Source organism: Carcharhinus amblyrhynchos, chromosome 7 (genome assembly GCF_965287045.1).
Source record: "Carcharhinus amblyrhynchos chromosome 7, sCarAmb.v2.hapA, whole genome shotgun sequence".
NCBI lineage: Eukaryota > Metazoa > Chordata > Chondrichthyes > Carcharhiniformes > Carcharhinidae > Carcharhinus > Carcharhinus amblyrhynchos.
The window spans coordinates 76,952,088-76,972,388 of record NC_137330.1 but is presented as its reverse complement, the minus strand read 5'-3'; the positions used below and the strand labels follow the sequence as shown (position 1 = coordinate 76,972,388).

The following is a 20,301-nucleotide window of genomic DNA, read 5'->3' as shown; positions in this document are numbered from 1 at the left end:
GGTATCTGATACTACATGATGAATGTTCAGCAAATTGACAACAAATAGATCCCATTAGTAAGTTTCACTATTAAGACCCAATTTGTCATTTCTATTGCCAGACATAAATAAGCTTGTGATAGGACTCTCCTATTGAATTGTGGGGCAATTTGAATAGACAAAAGAATTAGCAAATGTGAACAAGGAGAATCAGTTGGTATCAATCCACTGTAATTCTGAAGATGCAAGGCCTATAAAATTGATTTTTATTTGTGTTATAAATCTTGTGTTGTTGGGTTATAATATGAAGTAATATGAGTTTGAGTTAATCCTATTGCAAAAATACAAATTAACACATCTAATACGAATCCTCTGGTACTTAAATCATTAACCAAAGCTGCAGTAGATCTCTCCCCAGGCTTTTCTTGTCAGTTTTCTGTTCAGTTCTAGAAATATGCTAACCCTACTGCCAATTTCTACAATGATCATCGCCTCAGAATTCTTTTCTTTAAAAGGTATTGAATTGAAATTCAGACCGCAATGTAATCCTGACCATCATCAAGCTCCAGAAATATTTATAAATTCCTACCAGTTACTGTGTCTGCCTCTGTCTAGTGAAGCAATAGCTGTCCTGTTAAGGGCACACTTTTTACAGATACACACTTTTAATCCCCTTATTTTATTGCAGGCTTTATAATTGTCAGCAGATTATAACAGTGTGTACAAGGTTGGAGGCATGGTGGCAGGAAGTCACAGCTGAGCCTAATCCTGTCCTCACATGACAGCTACATGGATCCGCACAGCAAGCAGAAATCACTGGATAGTCATTATGACCAGAAAGCCTAGACAATTTTCCCCTCCCTACCCCGAGACACAGGGGACGATGATAGTATCCCTGCTAATGCAGTAACCAAGATTAGCACCGAACTGGAGGGATGACCATGGGACTTTCCTGATGTTTGAGTCACAGTCTCTCATGCATAAATTTACTGGAATTTCCTTCATTCTCCATTGTGGATAAATGCTGATCTTATTTAATAGTTTCAGGATTTTTAATTTTGAACTATATGTTGTTTACATTGAGGCAATCAGTCACTCTGTATTCTTAAGGACTGGAATTGTGCGCTTGCTCCAGCCGTCAACTATTCATTTATTCTCTTTAGAACAATAGTATGAACAGTCAGGACATATTTTTAATACACACTGGGGAGGAAAAAGATGAACATGACTGCTAAAAGTCCTTTGGCTTTTAATGAGAACATGAAGAAATCTTGACTCCTAGAAATGCTGCCAAAGAAACAGAGAAACGATAGAATTAGACCAAATTGTGAAGGCTGGAAATCTGAAAAGCAAGTTTCAGTTTGAGATCCTTATCAAAACCAGAAAGGAAGATAAGTGAATTCCTCTGCAAACCATGAATTGAGGGTCATACGCAGAGACATATCAATTGCTCTTAGTAAATGGAAGACTGCTAGATGATTTGCAATGGCCATCCTGGTCAGGTTTCCTGTTTTCAGTTCTTTTGAAAGGTTCTCCCAAGCAACATACTAACTTAGTTTTTTCCAACAGTTGGCAGACCAGCATATTTCCAGGAATTTCTGTGCATACACTTATAGTACATTTATAAGAGTGACCCTTGTTTCACTGATGGACTGTCTGAGTTATAGCATCCTTAATGCAAAACCTAATGTTCTCATTCAGGCATTTTCCCAGGGTCTAACCTGAGTTTTGTTTTTGTCCTATGTTATGGGTAAAGTAGCCATTTTAAAATATCAGTGCTGCAACTATTAAAAAATGCATTTCAATAACTTAAGTTTAAAGCTTATTATTAGTGTCACAAGTAAGCTTATATTAATACTGCAGTGAAGTTATTATGAATATCCCCTCGTCACCACACTCCGGCACCTGTTTGGGTACATTGAGGAAGAATTTAGCCCGGCCAATGCACCTAATCAGCATGTCTTTCGGAGTGTGGGAGGAAACTAGAGCATCAGGAGGAAACACATGCAGACATGGGGAGAATGTGCTGACTTTGCGCAGACCGTGACCCAAGCCAGGAATCAAACCCGTGTCCTTGGCTGAGAGGCAGCAGTGCTAACCACTGTGCCATCGTGCCACCCTGAATTAGATGACAATTTCAAAATCATAACTATTTAAAGAAACTCAGTTGGATAGAAGTAAATGGCCAGGAAGCACTTCTAACTGGCACAAATCCTCAGGTTACCACTGATAATGCAGCCAGTTAGTAAATCTGATTTTAGTGCATTGTTTACAGATCACTTTTCAGTCATTCCTTGCCACACAGTGGTCTGAATCAGCACAGATCGAGTGATATGTGCAGCGATGTTCCCATGCGTGCACATAGTAATTCATCACAATCAATCTTCCCTCACTTTACTACAGTTAAATTACCAGGTTCAAGAACGTACATCGATCCAGAAACCTACGAGGACCCTAACCGGGCTGTCCATCAATTTGCCAAGGAATTAGATGCTTCCTGCATTAAGATTGAAAGAGTGATTGGAGCAGGTAAGTCTGTTACTGGCGAGTGATTGAACTATTCCACTTAAGTAATATCGAAAGCCATCTATCTTGGGTGACAGCAGTGTGTCCTGGAGAATAAGAGGCCAGTAAAATACTTCCCAATCCATTGGCATTTGAACTACAATTGAACAGATAACAAGAGGTGTGATAAAGGTCTCTTCTAGTATGCACCTTGTATGAATTCTAGTGTGAATTGTGAAAAAACATATTAGGCCTAATCAACCCATTTCTTTGTTGGACCTTAACTGCATCAACTTTTGCTACAGCACCTTACTTTCCTTAAAACACATCTAATTTGCTTTCTATTTCTCTCTTAGTGTTGAAATTCTCCCTATGGATTGCCATTAGCAGTCTTTCCCCTTGTTTCTGTGGCTACGACTCATCTCCCATTCCCTCACCCTATAGTATAAATATCTCCCACTTTCTATGCCTTCTAGCTTTGACAAAGCCTCATCTGGAGTTGAAATGTCAGTTCATTTCTCTCCTTATGGAGACCTGCTGAGATTTTCCAGCATTTTCTCTTTTGGTTTCTAATTTGTTATTGCTTGAACCCCTTTGTACTGCGACCTCAATGCTTTTTCCATGTAACTTTGATTCCACAACTCTAATAATCAATAGAGTGAAAGTACTAAATTGCACACAGACTTTCCTTTCTTCATCATAAGCTGCTGCTGAAGTGCAGGCTACATGTCAATAATTACTATTGGTCAAGATTCCCTACAATAATGTTAAAGCACAAACTTCAAGAAGATCTCAAAATAGTTAAACTTGTCGCTCAAGGAAAAGAAAGGGCAGATTTTTCCCAGCTCCGTGGAGAGAAGGTTGAAGCTGGTGGACTCTGAGATAATAGTAGGAAACTGCTTCAGGACTGGGGAAGTGTCTCATGAGTGGGCTGCCCGCTCCACGAAACAGGTGGGTAATTTGAATAGTTCAGGTCCCAATCAAGGGCTATTTTTCGAGCACGCTAGAGTGTTACTGGCAGCAGAACAGCCCACCAGCCGCTTCCATAAGTGTAGGCCGCTGGCTTACTGGAGGCAGCTTCCCTGTGGCAGGCTTGACATCCATCAGAAGCAGGGGCTCTTTGCCCCATTTACAGAGCCACAGGAAGGAAAGTCCACTCCTGCCAACCCAACAACGTCCCCAAAGAGCCTTCTCCTCAGTTCCTCTGGTTGGGCTGACAGCATCAGGGCTTCCCCGATGGAGGTGACCAATTAGCACGTGGCCGCCAGAAAGATCAACGGTCGGCCTCGCTGCTGACATGTGTGACTCAGAACTCCCGTTTGGTCCTGATGTTGGGGCCCTGAAGCCCATGGGAAAATGCTGCCCAAAATCTCCCAAAAACAAAATTTTGTTATGGCTTCCAAAAAGATCCTATCCGTGACATTGACCTGTAAATTCCGTACTGAAAGACAGACGTGGCCATTTGTTTTACTGTTGTCAGGGGCTGTGAATTCAAGTTAGTGTGTTTGATTTCCAGGGTGAGAAAATTTAAAAATGTAAATAAATGAGAACTGTTTACCATCCACTGGGATGTAAATCAAAGTAAGCCCAGAACTATCTGGGAATGATTTTCAGCTGACAGCCACATGCTTCTCACCTGAAAACACAACCAACCAACAGCTGACAATCGGGAAGGCACTTCAGCAGGAATCATGGGTGGCTTCTTCGGCAGGGGAGCAGAAGTTGCAAAACCCTATAAAATCCAGCCCAATGGGATAAAGCCTTGAATCCACATTCTCATGAATCTTAAACAAAACACCCCTGTGCTGAAGTAGTTCAACATTTTCAATCTGGGTCAGTTTTACAGTTGGGGCTCTTTGAGGTTACAATTTATAGCTGCTTTTAAAAACAACATGACTTGTATAACACTTGTAACCCTTAACATTAAGCCTGGTAAAGGAATAGAAACAAAGTGATCAGTTTTTCTTATTTACTGTACCATTACATAACAGTGGCACTACTCAACAAAATAATCATTAAGTATGTAGCAAGGTATGGACAACATTCAGGCTTGGGCTGAAAAGTAACAATAACATTCATGTCATACATGTACTAGGCAATGACCATCTTCTGTAAGGGAGACTGTAACCTTTTCTCCTAGACAGTCAAAAGCATCACCCTGAAGATCCCCCTCGCCCCCACCATCAGCATCCTGAGGCATTACCATTGACCAGAAACTGAACTGGCCTAGTCATATAAATAATGTGGTTACAACAGCATGCCAGTGGTTGGGAATTCTGCAGCAAGTGATTTCCTGAAGCCTGTCCACCAGCTGCAAAGCATGAGTCAGGAGTGTGATGGAGTACTCACCACTTGCCTGGATGAGTGCAGCTCTAATGAAACTCAAGAAGCTCGACAGCATCCAAGACAGAACAGCCTGCTTAATCAGTGTAATATAAGGGCCTGGCATTGAATGGATTAACATGGGACTTAGTAGAGTATTAGCCACACTGTGACGTGAAGGAACACATACTTTATCATTACTCTTTTATCCCTGATTTTACCCCCAAAAATTGTTCAGCACCACTTACTGTAAATCAACTTTTAAGAAGATATAAGTTTAAACCTAAATTTGTCAGTTACTACGGGGAGCATCCAGATGACCTGGAAGTAATTACTTCATAAAAGGAAACACATTTATGCTCAGATGTCTCCACTCTTTCTTTTCCACAGGCGAGTTTGGAGAAGTGTGCAGTGGCCGTTTGAAATTGCCTGGAAAAAGAGATGTACCAGTCGCAATTAAAACACTGAAAGTGGGTTTCACTGAAAAACAGCGGAGGGACTTTCTCTGTGAAGCAAGCATCATGGGACAGTTTGATCACCCGAATGTGGTTCATTTGGAAGGAGTCGTAACTAGAGGTATGAATCGGGTTATTATAACACAGAATGAGGCCATTCAGCCCCTCAAATACACCAGCTGTCTTAAAGGGCAATCCAGTTAAACCCTCTGTACAACTGTTTTCCCATATTTCTGCAATGTGTTTTCTCCTTTAATTACTTAACCAAGTCCCTCTAGGAAGCTACAATTGAAATTGTTTCCACCACCCTATCAGGCAGTGTCTTTCAAACTCTGACCACACATTACATAACAAAGCTTTTCCTTATTCACCCCCGGTTCTTTAGCCAATCAACTTAAATCTGTGTCCTTTCATTATTGATCCTTCAACCATTGGAAACAGCTTCTCTGTTTATTCTATCTAAATGCTTAATGATCATAAACACCTCTAACAAATCACCTCTGAGTCTTGCTTGGTTTCTGGAGAATGGTCCATCTTCTCCAGTCTACCCAGATAACTAATCTGTCATCCCTTCAATCATTCTGGTGAGATCCAGTTTTTAGTGTGATGTGGATGGCTGTTAGGGAACGTTGTGAAGCTGACCAGGCCCAGCCGAGCGGCAACAAGAGTAACAGTTTTGTCATTGTTTTATCTGATGGTAAAAGATGCAAGTTTTGACATTAAAAACTACTGAACAGTAACAGTGCCTAATCTGTGCTAACTCTTCATTTGTGCTGGCCACTTAGAAGATGAGGATCCCCTCATTTGTTGAAGATCATGCACAGAAAGAGGCCATTGCAGTGGTTGCTGACAGTATCAGACCATCCTTCCCGCCACTCCCTTCCCCAACCCACCCCGCAGGAACATAAATAAGGATTGTTCCAACCTCCCAATTCCTGCCTCCAATGGGAAAATACAGCCCATTGTGGTTCTTCCTTTAGGTCATTGCTAAGTTCCACTCCCTATTATGAGTTGGAAATTGGATTGAAATTACACAAACTCATTTTACCCAGAATCTCTGCAGGCAACAGAGAATTACATCATGCAGCCAAGGGTCAATGTGCTATCCCAATACTCCACACAACAAATCTACCACAAAGTTCAGGAATTTAGGATCCTTTAAAATTAAGATTTGAAAAACAGTTAATGAACATCCTATCAAAGAAGAGGGATTGAAAAAATTACAACAAAATGCATATGGCATTTAAAAAATTTGTGTTACTTTCTCATAGCCAATATAAAGTGCAGTTGTTTTCAAAATCCAAAATGTTCATCCCTTGTTTTAAAAATTGTCACCTTAAATGAAATACAGTATAATAAAAAGTACAGTATAAAGTACAAAAATTATACGCGTGCCCACAAGATTAGCCTAAAATATTTTGGAAGCCGGTGCTTTCACACAAGAAGACAATGAGGAAATCCACAGATGAGCTTCCCCCCATCTCCTACCATGTTCTCAAATTCCACTAAACTCCCTACCTCTACATAACTTGGATCAAAAGTAAAAGAGAAAACTGATGGTCATTATGCTATTCAGTTGTATTGGAATACCAGCTCAGTCACAAATTTTACAAATCAATGTAAAGTGCTGAAATCATGACAATTCAGGTAGATTAAATAAATTTCACTATTAAGATTTGCGTATCTGAGTGATTTAGCAGCCATTATGAAAATCTTCCAAACAGTAAACGTGGCTGTTAAATCATGGCCACAGTCTTCAATGTTTTCTTAAATCTGGTCTTGATTGTACCCTCTATTGTTTTCTACAACCCTTTAGAATTTCCTTTGTCCAAAAGTTATCAATTTATTTTTATTTTGTGGCTACCATATTTTAGAAGTGTACTTCTACTATTTGGTCTCATCTATTTACAGTCTTCCAATTGTACATGTTCCCCTTTGAAAGCCAACAGCTAACTTCAAACCACTTATTTTCTTTACCTTATGTATTTTTTTAAATATCAAGTTCTCCTGGCACCCTCTGTTTATCACTGTGTTAAACCATTCACCTTCGTATCTTTCTTTTGATGTTTGACCTGTGCAGTCTTTCTGGTTCAATTGAACCAGCCACACCTCCACAAGCTTGTTTTCCAGTATCTGAGAATAGGTCAGTGATATTACAAACAAAAAAAACACAAAATAAATTAATTTTCCTGACACAGATAATTTTCTAGCTGATGTGCCCTCCAAACGTTTCCTAGGATGATGAAGCACCATTCTTACTCTTGGTAATTGACAGCTAGATTTGATATTATTACATATATCAGCGTTCCTATTTCCTACTAAATCTAATGAGGATGATATACAACCATAGGAAACTGACAAAGTAGTGGCAGGGGAGGTGCAGCAATAGAACTAACAACCTGGGATGAGACCACATTAATAGAACCTGTAGTCTTGAGTGAATACACACTGATTGAATCAAGAATCTAGAGTGGGGATGCATTGCTACAAACAACAGCCTGTAATGGAGAATGCCAGAAGTAGCAATGGTATGAAGTGCCAGGTGCTAATAAGAAAGAAAGGCTGTCACAGATTTTACACTTCTACAATGGCAACAGCATTAATCCCAATAAATATTGTTTTTAATCCTTGCATAATTTATTTTCTGAAATAAAGTCCCTCCGTTATTCAACATGCTTAAACTGCTGCGTTAGTGTGTCACTTTCAATATGCATTCTAAAGGCTTTTGTTTGGGTTAGCTTAAAAAAAATCAAAATTAAACCCTCTGTTTCATTCTTTTTCACAATCTTAACAGCAACAAAGAGCTGTACTTCCTTTCCCATAGTGCCTGTCTGAATTCCATCAATCTGATGTTTACATGCATGTAAATTTGTAAATTGGCATCAATACAACATTAAAGCTTGATGGGATCCAGCACTTTTTAAGGTCCCGCTATGACCTCTGCACTCCAGTCCCAAACAAAGTCTGCGCCATAGGTGCTTTGACTCAATCCATTGCAATGAAGTACACACAAAGCTATATTGGTGTGATTTTAAAGTCAGCATCAATGGTTGTACATTCCCTGCTACTGAGATGGGGATAATGGTTTGCTCCATTTGGTTGGCAGAAATATGGGACATACAGTATCAATCATATCAGAAACCCTTCTGGTTTCTTGTCTGATTGCATCCACCAATTACTTGCATCCTTAAGTGCTACTTAATTAATATCCTGGAAGTATAGCTGGTTCCAATCAACAGCTACAAGCTGCATCAAGCACTTTGAAACAATCAAATTTATCAACTGAGAAAGCTTCAGCAGCCAGCCCAAGGAACTTGTCATTTACAGTAAGCTCACTTTATTTGTGCAGGTAAACCAATTATGATTGTAATCGAATACATGGAGAATGGAGCTTTGGATGCTTTCCTCCGGGTAAGTGACAAAACAAACAGAATTCTACACATTGTTGTAAAGTCATGTAATGGAAAATGATCAAAGATTTTGCATCTTCTGGAAGAAAATAATAGCTTTTGATCAGAATGGGCTTTCTTAAGTTAAATATTTGTTTAAATATTTGATGCTTTTGTTACAATATAAAAAAAGTTCCACCTGAATTGATATAATTTTTTATCAAAATTTGCTAGTTATTTTAAAAAGCAAATTTAGATGCTATTTGTAAGCCTGTTTAAAAGTTACACATCTTTCACTGAACTGGTAAATAGAAAGTAAAGGAAAGGAAAAGTTAATTGATTTCAAGCCTCGGTAGCAACAGATTTGGAAAAAGCTGATTTCTAAAATTTAGCAAAATCTATTTTCATAGAATCTACACTGCAGAAGGACGCCATTTGGCCCATTGAGTCTGCACTGACAACAATCCCACCCAGGTCCCATCCCTGCAACCCTCCTTACCCCCCTGACACTAAGGGAGAATTTAGCATGGCCAATCAACCTAACCTGTATGTCTTTGAACTGTGGGAGGAAACCAGAGCACCCGGATGAAACCCACGCAGACATGGCGAGAATGTACAAACTCCACGCAGTCATCCAAGGCCAGAATTGAACTCGGGTCCCTGGCAGTGTGAGGCAGCATTGTTAACCACTGTGCTACCATGCAGTCCCAGTATATTTTAATATATTACTCCTCAACTAGGACAGTAAGAATTTTCTTAAACAGAGCAAACAATAATAACACTTCGTGTTTAAACCACTCAAAAGCTTCTGCTTACAATTGAGAAAATCTTCATCATGGCAGCTTCTTCTCAAAGCAGATGCTACAGGCAGGATATTAGGAAAATTTGGCAGAGCATCAGTTCTAGTGAAAAACCTGGCTGGGAACTCTGCAGCTCCACTGGTCAATTTTCTTTCCAGATCTTGTCACTTTAACTGGTGATTATGTCACTGTTGCAATGTTGTAATATTTGTGTATTGTTCATAAACATTCATGGACACGAGACCAGAAAATAAGTTACACAAACAAATTGGCTCTCAAGTCAACCATACCAATTAATCTTTTATCACTATCATCCTTCTTGTGTTTTGTCAGTACTTTGCATCCCAGTTGCCGCATTTTAAATTAACCATTCTTTTGAAGATATCAAGCCAAAAGCAATCTCATGAGATATCTTTCTTCAGACCAGTGTGTGCTGCTGTTCAGTGCACAGAGAAGCAGAAATAGAACATCCTCTCTCCATTCTAAATATCATCCTTTCCGGCAATGACATACTCTCTCCCTTACTCAAAGAGCAATTGTTCCGTCAGTGGCAGCTTGTCACATCCTAAAATAAGAGTTTCTGTATCAATGACAATATGCTCCATATCTAAATATAGCATCTTCTTCATGCACTCCTTCTGTCCTTTCCTCTTCTATCCCTCAAATGCCAGTACCTCCTTTACTGATTCAGCATGTCCCCCTCATTTCCAAGCTCCAACCTCAATGACTCAGTCCATCTCCCACTCAAGTAGCAGCTCCCTTTTTCAGCAACTCAAGTCAAGCTCCCTCTCAGGTGCAGGCTCTTCTGCTGTGACATGCATAGTTATAACCTAAATGTACGACCCATTAGTAAATCAGAACCGACATTAAGACAAATCAGTCATGCAGTGCTGTGCTTCTGTAAATAGTGGCTGGAATCTTGTGCTCTAGACGCAATCTTACCGGTCATTCACACCCCACTCCTACTGCAGCAAAGTTGGAGAATTTGGCACCCAACCGAATCTCCATTCGCTGCAGCGGAATGGGAAAATTCCAGTCATGGATGAGGTCAGAGAATCCAACCCTCTAAGACGAATGATGGGCAGGAAAGTCGGCATGATTCCCGCTGAGCAATAGCACAGCTGAACAGTCACAATGTTCTGCTGCTTTGCTTATTAACTATACCTCTACAAGGAGTTTGGCGAATCTTGTGACAAAGCAGACAGAGTGCCAACAGCTGTGCCATTACCTGATGGGGTCTAAAGTCCTGACATATTTAAAAGAGCGCCCAAAAAAATCATCCATTCATTGCAGGCTGGAGATCCACCACTCTTCAAGACTTCCTGCAGCCCCAGCCCATACTGGAGAAGCTGGCAGACATGAGCTTCGACACGCCAGGAGGTGCAAGGCTGCTTTGTATTGCCTTTTGCTCATTACTATATTCACCATCTACGATACACCTATGCTCGCCATTGCAGTGGACCCTGTTCACCAGCATCTTGACCTCCTTGAGGCTCTGCAGCCTCTTGCTGTTCAGGCTTATTTTCCACCTGTGCCAACGTGTGATGGGTCACCCTTCTCATCTGAATGAGAGCCATTACCAAGGCAGGTTTGCCTACAGTCTACCTTATTGTCACCTCAGTGGATCTGTGAATAAATTGAAATAAATTTAGTAAGCAATTCCTTTACCGGTTTCCCTCCATTTCAAAGCCAACAGGCCAGTGCCAAATGCTTCACCTGATCTCAGTCTAGACATAGCATCCCTACCGACTCCTTCCCAGTGAAGGAAATGCTGAACAGCCAGAGGGAGATATTCCTCCTCTGGAGATATTGCTTTTTGAACGGGTTAATGGGAGTCATGTGTGAAAAGTCTCTCTCTAACACAATTACACTTGCCCCACTACCATTGAGTCTCCAGGTCAGATTTGAAAAATGGTGTGCATCACCTTTTAGACTCAGTCCTCTGTCTTCTACCGTCCAATTGCCCCCATCACCGTTGACCCACCGAATATCACCATTCCTCTCTTCTCTGTCACCTTTGACCTTCCTGCTGTTGTTCTGAACCCTACAACCATCCACCTCTGAGTGTTTTCCTTTCCCTCAGAGCTGACACCTGTTACCATCCCTTTGCCCACTTTGGCACTGCACCTCTCCACTCCATTATCTGAGCTACTTGTCTAGTCCTCTTTCATGGTCCCACCGTGATCACCTTCCAGTTGTTTCTGTTACCGGCACTCAGAACATGGTCTCCAAGAAGGTGAAAGCAACATCTACTGACCTCAAAGTCATGGAAGTGGTGAAGGTTGCCAGGTGCACACCACTTGTATACACAGGTAGATCTGAATGTTCTAAAGTCTTGGTGCCAGGGAAATTAATTTTGGGGCGAACTTAAGTTCAGTGAAGTGTTTTTTTAATGAGCACGTGTGAGATGCTAATACTGCAAATGGGGTTCCGACATAGTTTGTCAGGAAGTGCATCCCGCCTTTAACCCACCTTGTAAGTCAGGAAAACAAAATTCAACCAGTCTGTCCCTCTGTCGGTAAAGAGATTTGTTGCTGCCTGCCAAATTAAATGGCCCCAGCCACCACAATTCCCACTGCTGGTGGGACAGGAAGATTCCATCCAGTCACTTTTTACCCAGCAAACACCCAGTTTTGACAGCAGTGTGGCTCAGGCAGAGTTACTGAACACAGTAAATTACTGGGATAAATTCCCCCCGATTGTCTGGATATGGTATATAGAAAAAAATTGAATAAAAAAGAACATTCAGCTGTAATACTGCTCAGTTAATATTTACCTGTGAAATATCCATCTGAAAAACAGGAAACAGGCTCACAAAGACTGAATTTAATATCTTATCCAAAAATCCTCAGTGCTACTCTGTCAGCCTAGGTTAGCTGCTCAACTTCTGGAGTGGGATTTAAAATAAGAGATTTCAGACTCGAGCTGAACAGAGTGCAACCAAAGTGGCAAGCCTGAGGGTACAAGTACCAAACTGGATAGTATTTTTTGTTTAAAATCATAACTGTACTCATTAATTACCAATCAGCAGGAATGAGGCCAAGACTTGATATCATCCATTCAGAATATATTGAGCATATTTTGACTTGCAGAGGTTACAGATGTTCTCTATTTTTATCTCATTAGAAACATGATGGACAATTCACAGTGATTCAGTTAGTGGGAATGCTACGTGGCATTGCAGCTGGTATGAGATACCTTGCCGATATGGGTTATGTGCACAGAGACCTGGCAGCTCGTAACATTCTGGTCAATAGCAACCTCGTCTGCAAAGTTTCTGATTTTGGTCTGTCAAGAATTGTGGAAGATGACCCAGAGGCTGTCTACACCACAACAGTGAGTGAATTACAACCCATCGTTCGTTACGGTTGAGAGAGCATTATTATCATCATCAAATTTCCTCCCATCTCTTCAGGTTTACTATCTGGTTCAGATTCAGCAAAACATTGCTCTGTTGCAGCACACAGCTCACAATCACTCAAAAACACCAATGAGCTGCTGGGTTGTGGGGAAGCTGCCGGGGTCTGATCGATGAACGATTTTGAAACCCTGAAGTCAATGGATATTAAAGCAAGCGGAGTGTAAATCAGCGCACAACATCATGGACTTTCTAGTCAAAATCGTACTGACATTGGTCACCAAGATCTTTTATTTTATTCTATGAACAACCACTCTCATCAGTTTAACTTCACTCCCCTGTCACAGAAATTCTGATGTGGAGATGCTGGCGTTGGACTGGGGTAAACACAGTAAGAAGTCTCACAGCATCAGGTTAAAGTTCAACAGGTTATTTGGTAGCAAAAATCTCTAGCTTTCGGAGCGCTGCCCCTTCGTCAGGTGAGTGGGGGTTCAATTCACAAACAGGACCCTGTTTGTGAATAGAACTTCCACAAATAGGACCCTGTTTGTGAACAGAACTCTCACTCACTTGATGAAGGGGCAGCGCTCCGAAAGCTAGTGGCTTTTGCTACTAAATAAATCTGTTGGACTTTAACCTGGTGTTGTGAGACTTCTTACAGGAATTCTGAACCACATCTTTGTTATCTGTAAATTAAAATTTTTCAATGGCTTAACTTCCACCTTTCACAAACATCCAAATCATTGAAAATTCCTGTCTCATACAAAGTCCCACAGAACCATCACTTCGATCTTCATCAACCTTCATTAGCTCCTGCCTTTCATAAGCCCATGTGCTTTAGGTCCTCTCATTCAAGCATGTCCACCCACTCCATCCTTCCACTTTCCCTTTGATTGCAAAGCCTTCACCCATCTTACAACATCACTTCATTTAGGATTTCCAACTCTAAATCACTGCCTTATTATGTCTCTCCCACTCTTGAAATGCTCCTTAAAACCTACCTTTACACCACGCTTTCCTAACCCTTCCCCTGCTACGCTATTTAAAGTGCCTTGCAATGATTTTTGTATTGAAGCCATAAGACCATAAGAAATAGGAACAGGCATAGGCTGTTCAGCCCCCTGAGCCTGCTCTGCCATTCAATAGGATCATGACTGAATACAGTATTCGTCTTCTCCACTTCCCTGCCCCTCCCCGATTCACTTAATGATCAAGATTCTATCCTTAAATATGCACAAGGACTCTGCTTCCACAGCTCCCTGTGACAAGGAGCTCCAAAGACACGCAACACCCCGAGAGAAGAAATTCCTCTGCATCTCAGTCTTAAATTGATGCCCCTTTCTTCTGAGACTATAGTCCCAAACTCTGCCCTGAGGGCAGACATCTTCTCAGCATCTATCCAGTTAAGCCCTTTTAGAAACCTACGACCGGAGTGTTATGACCATGCACAGCAGCGGGATTTTCCTATCCTGCTGGAGTGAATGGAAATCAGGCTGAGTGCCAAATTCTCTGACTTCGCTGCAGCGGGAGCGTGGTGTGAACGGCCAGTAAGATCGCACCCTAAGTGTTTCAATGAGTTTGCCTCTCATTCCTCTAAATTCCAATGAGTAGAATCGCAACCTGTTTAACCTTCCCTCATGCTGGCATCTTTTGTCGGTTGTCTTAACCAACTATGCGTTGAAAAGTATGAAATATGTAGGACTCTATTTCAAACCAGTTGTGCTTCTCTCATGTCATGCCACACTTAAAACATTTTATTAAAAATCAGCCTTGGACAATTAGTGAAGAAATGACAATAAGATTAATTTAGAAATTGCTTCTATTGTAGTGTGGAGCAGGAACAGGGAAAGTTTTGTGAGGCTAGTGGTGAGCACTTTTAAGCACAGGTTAAAATTTACTTCTGCTGCTCTTACAGTTTATCACAGCAGAAAATCAAAGTCAGTTAGTTTTTTTTAAAGGGCAACTTTCTAATTGTAAACAGGAACTAAATCCTGTGCACAGGCTTGGCCTCTGCTTGCGATTGTAAATGTGCAATGAAATGACATTCACAAACTGCCCTACTTGTGAACCGTCCTTTCATCAGAATCACTCGATTTCTCACTGGCCTATAACATATCTCTCGATATCTGTTATGCTATACATTTATGCACACATGTTGAAATTGAGTTCACTCAGTGTATTTCAGTTGAGAACCTATGCCACATGTTACTTAATCCGCCTTCTCAATAAATTATGATGGGCCTAAACTCCCTTTAGCAAGACCTAGTATGCGCCCAGGCAATCATCACTTCCTATTTATACGGCAGTAATGATCAGAGTCTTATGAATAAATACATAAGGGTAAGTTTGAGGCATACACTATATACGTGGATAGCAAAGGAATGCATGACACGGGGGGAAAGGTGGAGGGATTAGGAGGAATGTCAAACAAAAATAATTAGGAAATCATGTGGAACCAACAAAATTAGATCATCAAGAAGCATAAAACATATTCTACAGGCATGTAAGTAAGAGATTGAAAGGCAGGATAAGAATAGGGCCATCAAGGATGGTCAGGATAAAATTCCAAGCAGCCGTAAAGATATGGTCAAAATATTAGAAAGAACAATTATTTAACTTCAGTATTAGAGAAATAGGTCAGATAGACATGACATTAGAAGATGAATTTAAAAAAGATATTAAATGACCTAATCTAAATTGGAAGATAAACCTTCTGTCCTAGTTACAATATATTTATGTACTTATAAAAAATCTAGAAAATAGATCACAGAGGCACAGATAGGACAGACTCAGCAGAGGTGGCAGCACAGTGGTATACAGTTAGGAGGGAGTGTCCTGGGTGTGCTCAACATCAACTCTGAAGTCTCGTGGCAGCAGGTCAAAATTGGACAAAGAAGCATCCAGCTGATTATTAGGTACCCCCTCCCAGCTTCAATTGATGAATAAGTGCCCTGAGGAAGCACTAGGGCACAGGTTGTACACTGGGTGGGGGTCTTCAATCTCCTTCACCAAGGAAGAATAATGAAATCCTTGCTAGAGGAGAAGATGGAGTGGGAGTTGAACCCACAACCTCTGATCAGAGGCAAGGATGCTACAGCCTGAGCCACGCTGACATCAAAAGGATGTTAAGTAGTCAGAGTATTAAAGACTAAATAAGAAGAAATAGATTAGATAGAAAAATTATAAGCGTATGAAGAGTGAAGGAGTTTTTTCAGAAATCAAAGTTATGGATAGATTCCAGTCTCAGTCAAACTGACACCGATAATGTCTTGTCGATGAGGAGAATGCATCTTGCTTTCCACATCCACACCTTGAGTAAGTATACAAAGGAAACTTGTGAATTCTTGGTATCCTTGGTAGGGCCATGCAATGGCAGGAGAGAAGGAACTGTTAGAATTGTTGATCAGCTCCAGTACTATTTCATTATTGTTGTGAACCACTTAAGTCAGAAGTAGCTTTTTAATTATTTCCCCATCTTTCCCAAAGCCCCTATTGGACCAGGACTGCTGCAGTGTGTCACAATACAAATACTTGCTGCCTCAGCAAGACACGTCAGAAATAGTGTAGGCACCCACCCTTGGAACTGGGATTGGTTCAGTGTTTTCATCACTGCTACGGTAGAAGTTCCACTCTGCTAGTGATGTGGAGTGAAGTAAATTACTTTGTGTATCTTGCCTCATTGAAGCCCTTGAAACGATTACCAAAAACATAACCTGAATTCTGGAGTTGAGCTCAATTATGCATTTCCACTTCAGTTGGACCTACAGTCCAGCTAACGGTGGCATTGTAAGGTCACTTATTCAAAGCCGCTATAAAATTAAACTTTGACAGCCTTTAATGGCATGTTCTTTATTATCACAGGGCGGTAAAATTCCAGTACGGTGGACTGCACCTGAAGCCATACAGTATCGCAAGTTTACATCTGCTAGCGACGTGTGGAGCTATGGCATAGTAATGTGGGAAGTAATGTCCTATGGAGAGCGGCCTTACTGGGATATGTCCAATCAGGATGTAAGTTACTCTTCATAGCTGATGGATCAATTAGCACTGCATTGGTGTGTGTGGACTGAAATCAGATTCTTATTGAACCACAGGCTAACAATCTGCAATTCCAATCCATGATAATTGTTATAGATACTGAGTGCTACAAGCTTAAGTAAGAATCATCTGGGGAGGAGAGATGTACTTCCATCAAGATGATTTTTAATCAATGTATTCACTTGTGTAAATAGATTCCAACCATATGTCAAGCCCCCTATTAGTCTTTGCTAAAGCAAAATATAGCAATTAATTCTATGCAGCTCACACTCTCAAAATAATTGAATTGTTTCTCATTGTAAATGCAAGTCGTTTCATGATTTGTTAGCTTTGTTGATTGAAATGACAGACATCAAAGACGTTCTAAAATACCAACAAAAATCAAGTGGAGACGTCTTTATGTAGCATAGTAATCAGCTTTACCTTGAGAGAGTGGCATTCACAGCAGGCACAAAACTTTCTCACTGTCACTACTCATGGCTACAACACTGCTGACCTCTAAAAACCTGAAAACTCTTCAGATTCAGATTTTTATCTATCTTGAGAGTTATCATGAGATTAGCTGTCTCATGTATTGGCCTCCCAAGCTCTTAAAGGCCTGAAATTACGTGGAATACTGTCTCTGCAGATACTCCAGGACAATGTTGACAAGTGTCCTTTGGTACTAACCTTGCCAGAGAATATGGAGTCAAATGGAGAACATCTAATTTTCATGGTTTCCGGGTGCCCGCACCCCACCTCCCCCCCCCCCAGGCCAGGAAACATTTTAGGTGACATCCAATTCACATTTATTATTCTTTCATGGGATGTGGGCGTCTCTGGCAAGACCAGCATTTATTACCCATTCCTAATTGCCCTTGAGAAGATGGTGGTGAGCTGCCTTCTTGAACTGCTGGAGTCCATGTGGTGTAGGTGTACCCACAGTACTGTTAAGGAGGGTGAAGGAGGGTGTTCCAGGATTTTGATCCAGTGACATGAATCTTATTGAGCTTTCTAGGATCTCACCTGCCAGCTGCAGTGCTGGCAAGAGATATGCCCTGCCTATTTTCTGGAAGTCATGCCTAGCCATGTGCCATTACGAAATGGCAAAGACACTGTTGAGTCTTTCCCTGGAAACAAGAATCCGGGTGCATAAATCCTACTGAAAGTTGCCGGCCAATTAGTGGTCAGCGATGTGTGCTCAACAGCACCACTGGGGAGGTTGTGGTTACTACTGGAAGGACAGGTACTGAAGGCCCAGGATTGTAGAGTGACCCAGGTCACAGCAAATTCATTTTGGGGAGAGGGAATTTTGAGGGGTGGGGTTGCAGGGAACGGAGTGGTGGGGGGGAGGTCAGCAGCAAAGGTATGGAGGTGGCTCTCCTTCCCTATGTTGAATCCTTCAATGCAGCACTGCGTGCCTTTGATCGAGGGACAGCCACACCCCAAGTTTTAGCTGCCATGCACACTGTATGCTGACGCGACCGCCTGCATCTAGACCAATACCAGCAGCATCAGAATAAGGCCCTTAAACAGTCTTAATTAGCCATGTAAAGGCCTCATTGACAGAGGGTAGGAAGTTCATTTGTGGCCTTTCTCAACTATAATTTAGTTTTCGCAGAGGTGGAAAGGCAACGGGATTCAGCTACACCACCATTTTGCCTAACTTAAATACCCTTCAGGCTCACTACCAGAGAGAACAAAAGATTCTGCTCATCATTCCAAGTCAAGATGGTGTGTGGTTTGGAGGCAAACTTGAAAGTGATGATTTCCCTATGCATCTGCCGCCTTTGTCCATCTGGGTGGGAGGGGTTATGTGTTTTGAAAGGTGCTTTTGAAAGAGCCTTGGTGAGATGCTGCAGGGGATCTTCTGTAAATAATACAATCAAATGTTAATCAATCAGGCTGCTTTGTCCTGTATGGTGCTGAGCTTTTTGAGTAGTGTTGGGGCTGCAGACATTCAGGCAAGGGGAATGTGTTCCAACACATGTGCCTTGTAGATGGTGGAAAGGCTTTGGGCAGTAAATTATGAAAGAAATCTAACGCAAAATATAGAAACAGATAACAAAAGATTCTATAAGCATGTAAGAAGGAAGAGAGTAGCTTGAGTCAACGTTAGAGGACAAAGCCTTGGAGTTAATAGTAGAGAACTCAGAAATGGGCAGCACGGTAGCACGATGGTTAGTTCTGCTGCTTCACAGCTCCAGGGACCTGAGTTTGATTCCTGGCTTGGGTCACTATCTGTGTGGAGTTTGCACATTTTCCTTGTGTCTGCATGGGTTTCCTCCTGGTGCTCTGGTTTCCTCCCACAGTCCAAAAAATGTGCGGGTTAAGTTAATTGGTCATGCTAAATTGCCCCTTAGTGTCCTGAGGTGTGTAGGTTAGAGGGATTAATGGGTGGATATGGAAGGATATGGGGGTAGAGCCTGGGTGGGATTGTGGTCAGTGCAGACTCGATGGGCCAAATGGCCTCTTTCTGTACTGTAGGGTTTCTATGATTTTAAATGGCAGAGCCTTTAAATCAATATTTTGCCTCAGATTTCACCGTGGAAGACAGTAGAACCATCCTAATAGTTACAGGTAATGCAGAGATTGTTGAAAAGGAGAAACTTAAAACAATCGCCATCACTAGGGAAAAAAGTATAGACTATAGAATCCTACAGTGCAGAAGGAGGCCATTCGACCCCTCAAGTCTGCACTGACCACAATCCCACCCAGGCCCTATCCCCATAACGCCATTTACCCTAGCTAGTCCCTCTGACACTAAGGGGCAATTTAGCATGGCCAATCCACCTAACCTGCACATCTTTGGACTATGGGAGGAAACCGGAGTACCTGGAGAAAACTCACGCAGACATGGGGAGAATGTGCAAACTCCACACAGTGACCCAAGCCAGGAATCAAACCTGTTTCCCTGGTGCTGTGAGGCAGCAGTGCTAACCACTGTGTCACCGTGCTGTCCCCTAATATGGTGACTGAGCAAACTTTAGAATTAAAGGCAGACAAGTCCCCAGGCACTGATGGCAGACATCCCAGGGCCTTAAAGGAAATAGCAGCAGAGATATTGGAGGCATTGTTTATAATATTTCAAAGTTCCCTGGATACTGGAAAGATTCTATTGAATTAGAAAAAATACTAATATCCGTGTTCAGAATGGAAGAAAGGCCAGAAGTAGGAAACCATAGACCTATTTAATGTCTGTAATTGGGAAATTGTTGGAAGCCATTATTTAAGTAGTAACAGGATATTTGGAAATTCAAAATGCAATCCATCAGGGTCAGCAGATTTTATGAAAGGTAAATCATGTTTGACTAATTTGCTAGATTTTTTTTGAAGATGTAACAAACAGAATGGATCATGGGATTCCTATAGATGTAGTATAGCCAGACTTTCAGAAGGCATTTGTTAAGGTGCCGAACAAAAGATTAATACACAAGGTGAGGTCCTACACACAGGGCTAGGGTAACATACTAGTT

At 41.4% G+C, this 20,301-nt stretch overlaps 1 protein-coding gene across 3 annotated transcripts in view; it reads left to right on the top strand.

Annotated features, from left to right (window-relative positions):
- Positions 1-20,301, top strand: part of epha7 (eph receptor A7) — a 252,648-nt gene that overhangs the window by 218,001 nt on the left and 14,346 nt on the right. For all 3 annotated transcript variants that reach the window (XM_080192638.1, XM_080192637.1, XM_080192636.1), the window contains 5 exons: positions 2,383-2,508; positions 5,197-5,382; positions 8,611-8,672; positions 12,577-12,786; positions 16,670-16,819. In XM_080192638.1, coding sequence (XP_080048764.1) covers positions 2,383-2,508; positions 5,197-5,382; positions 8,611-8,672; positions 12,577-12,786; positions 16,670-16,819 — 734 coding nt within the window. The remainder of the gene's footprint in view (positions 1-2,382; positions 2,509-5,196; positions 5,383-8,610; positions 8,673-12,576; positions 12,787-16,669; positions 16,820-20,301) is intronic.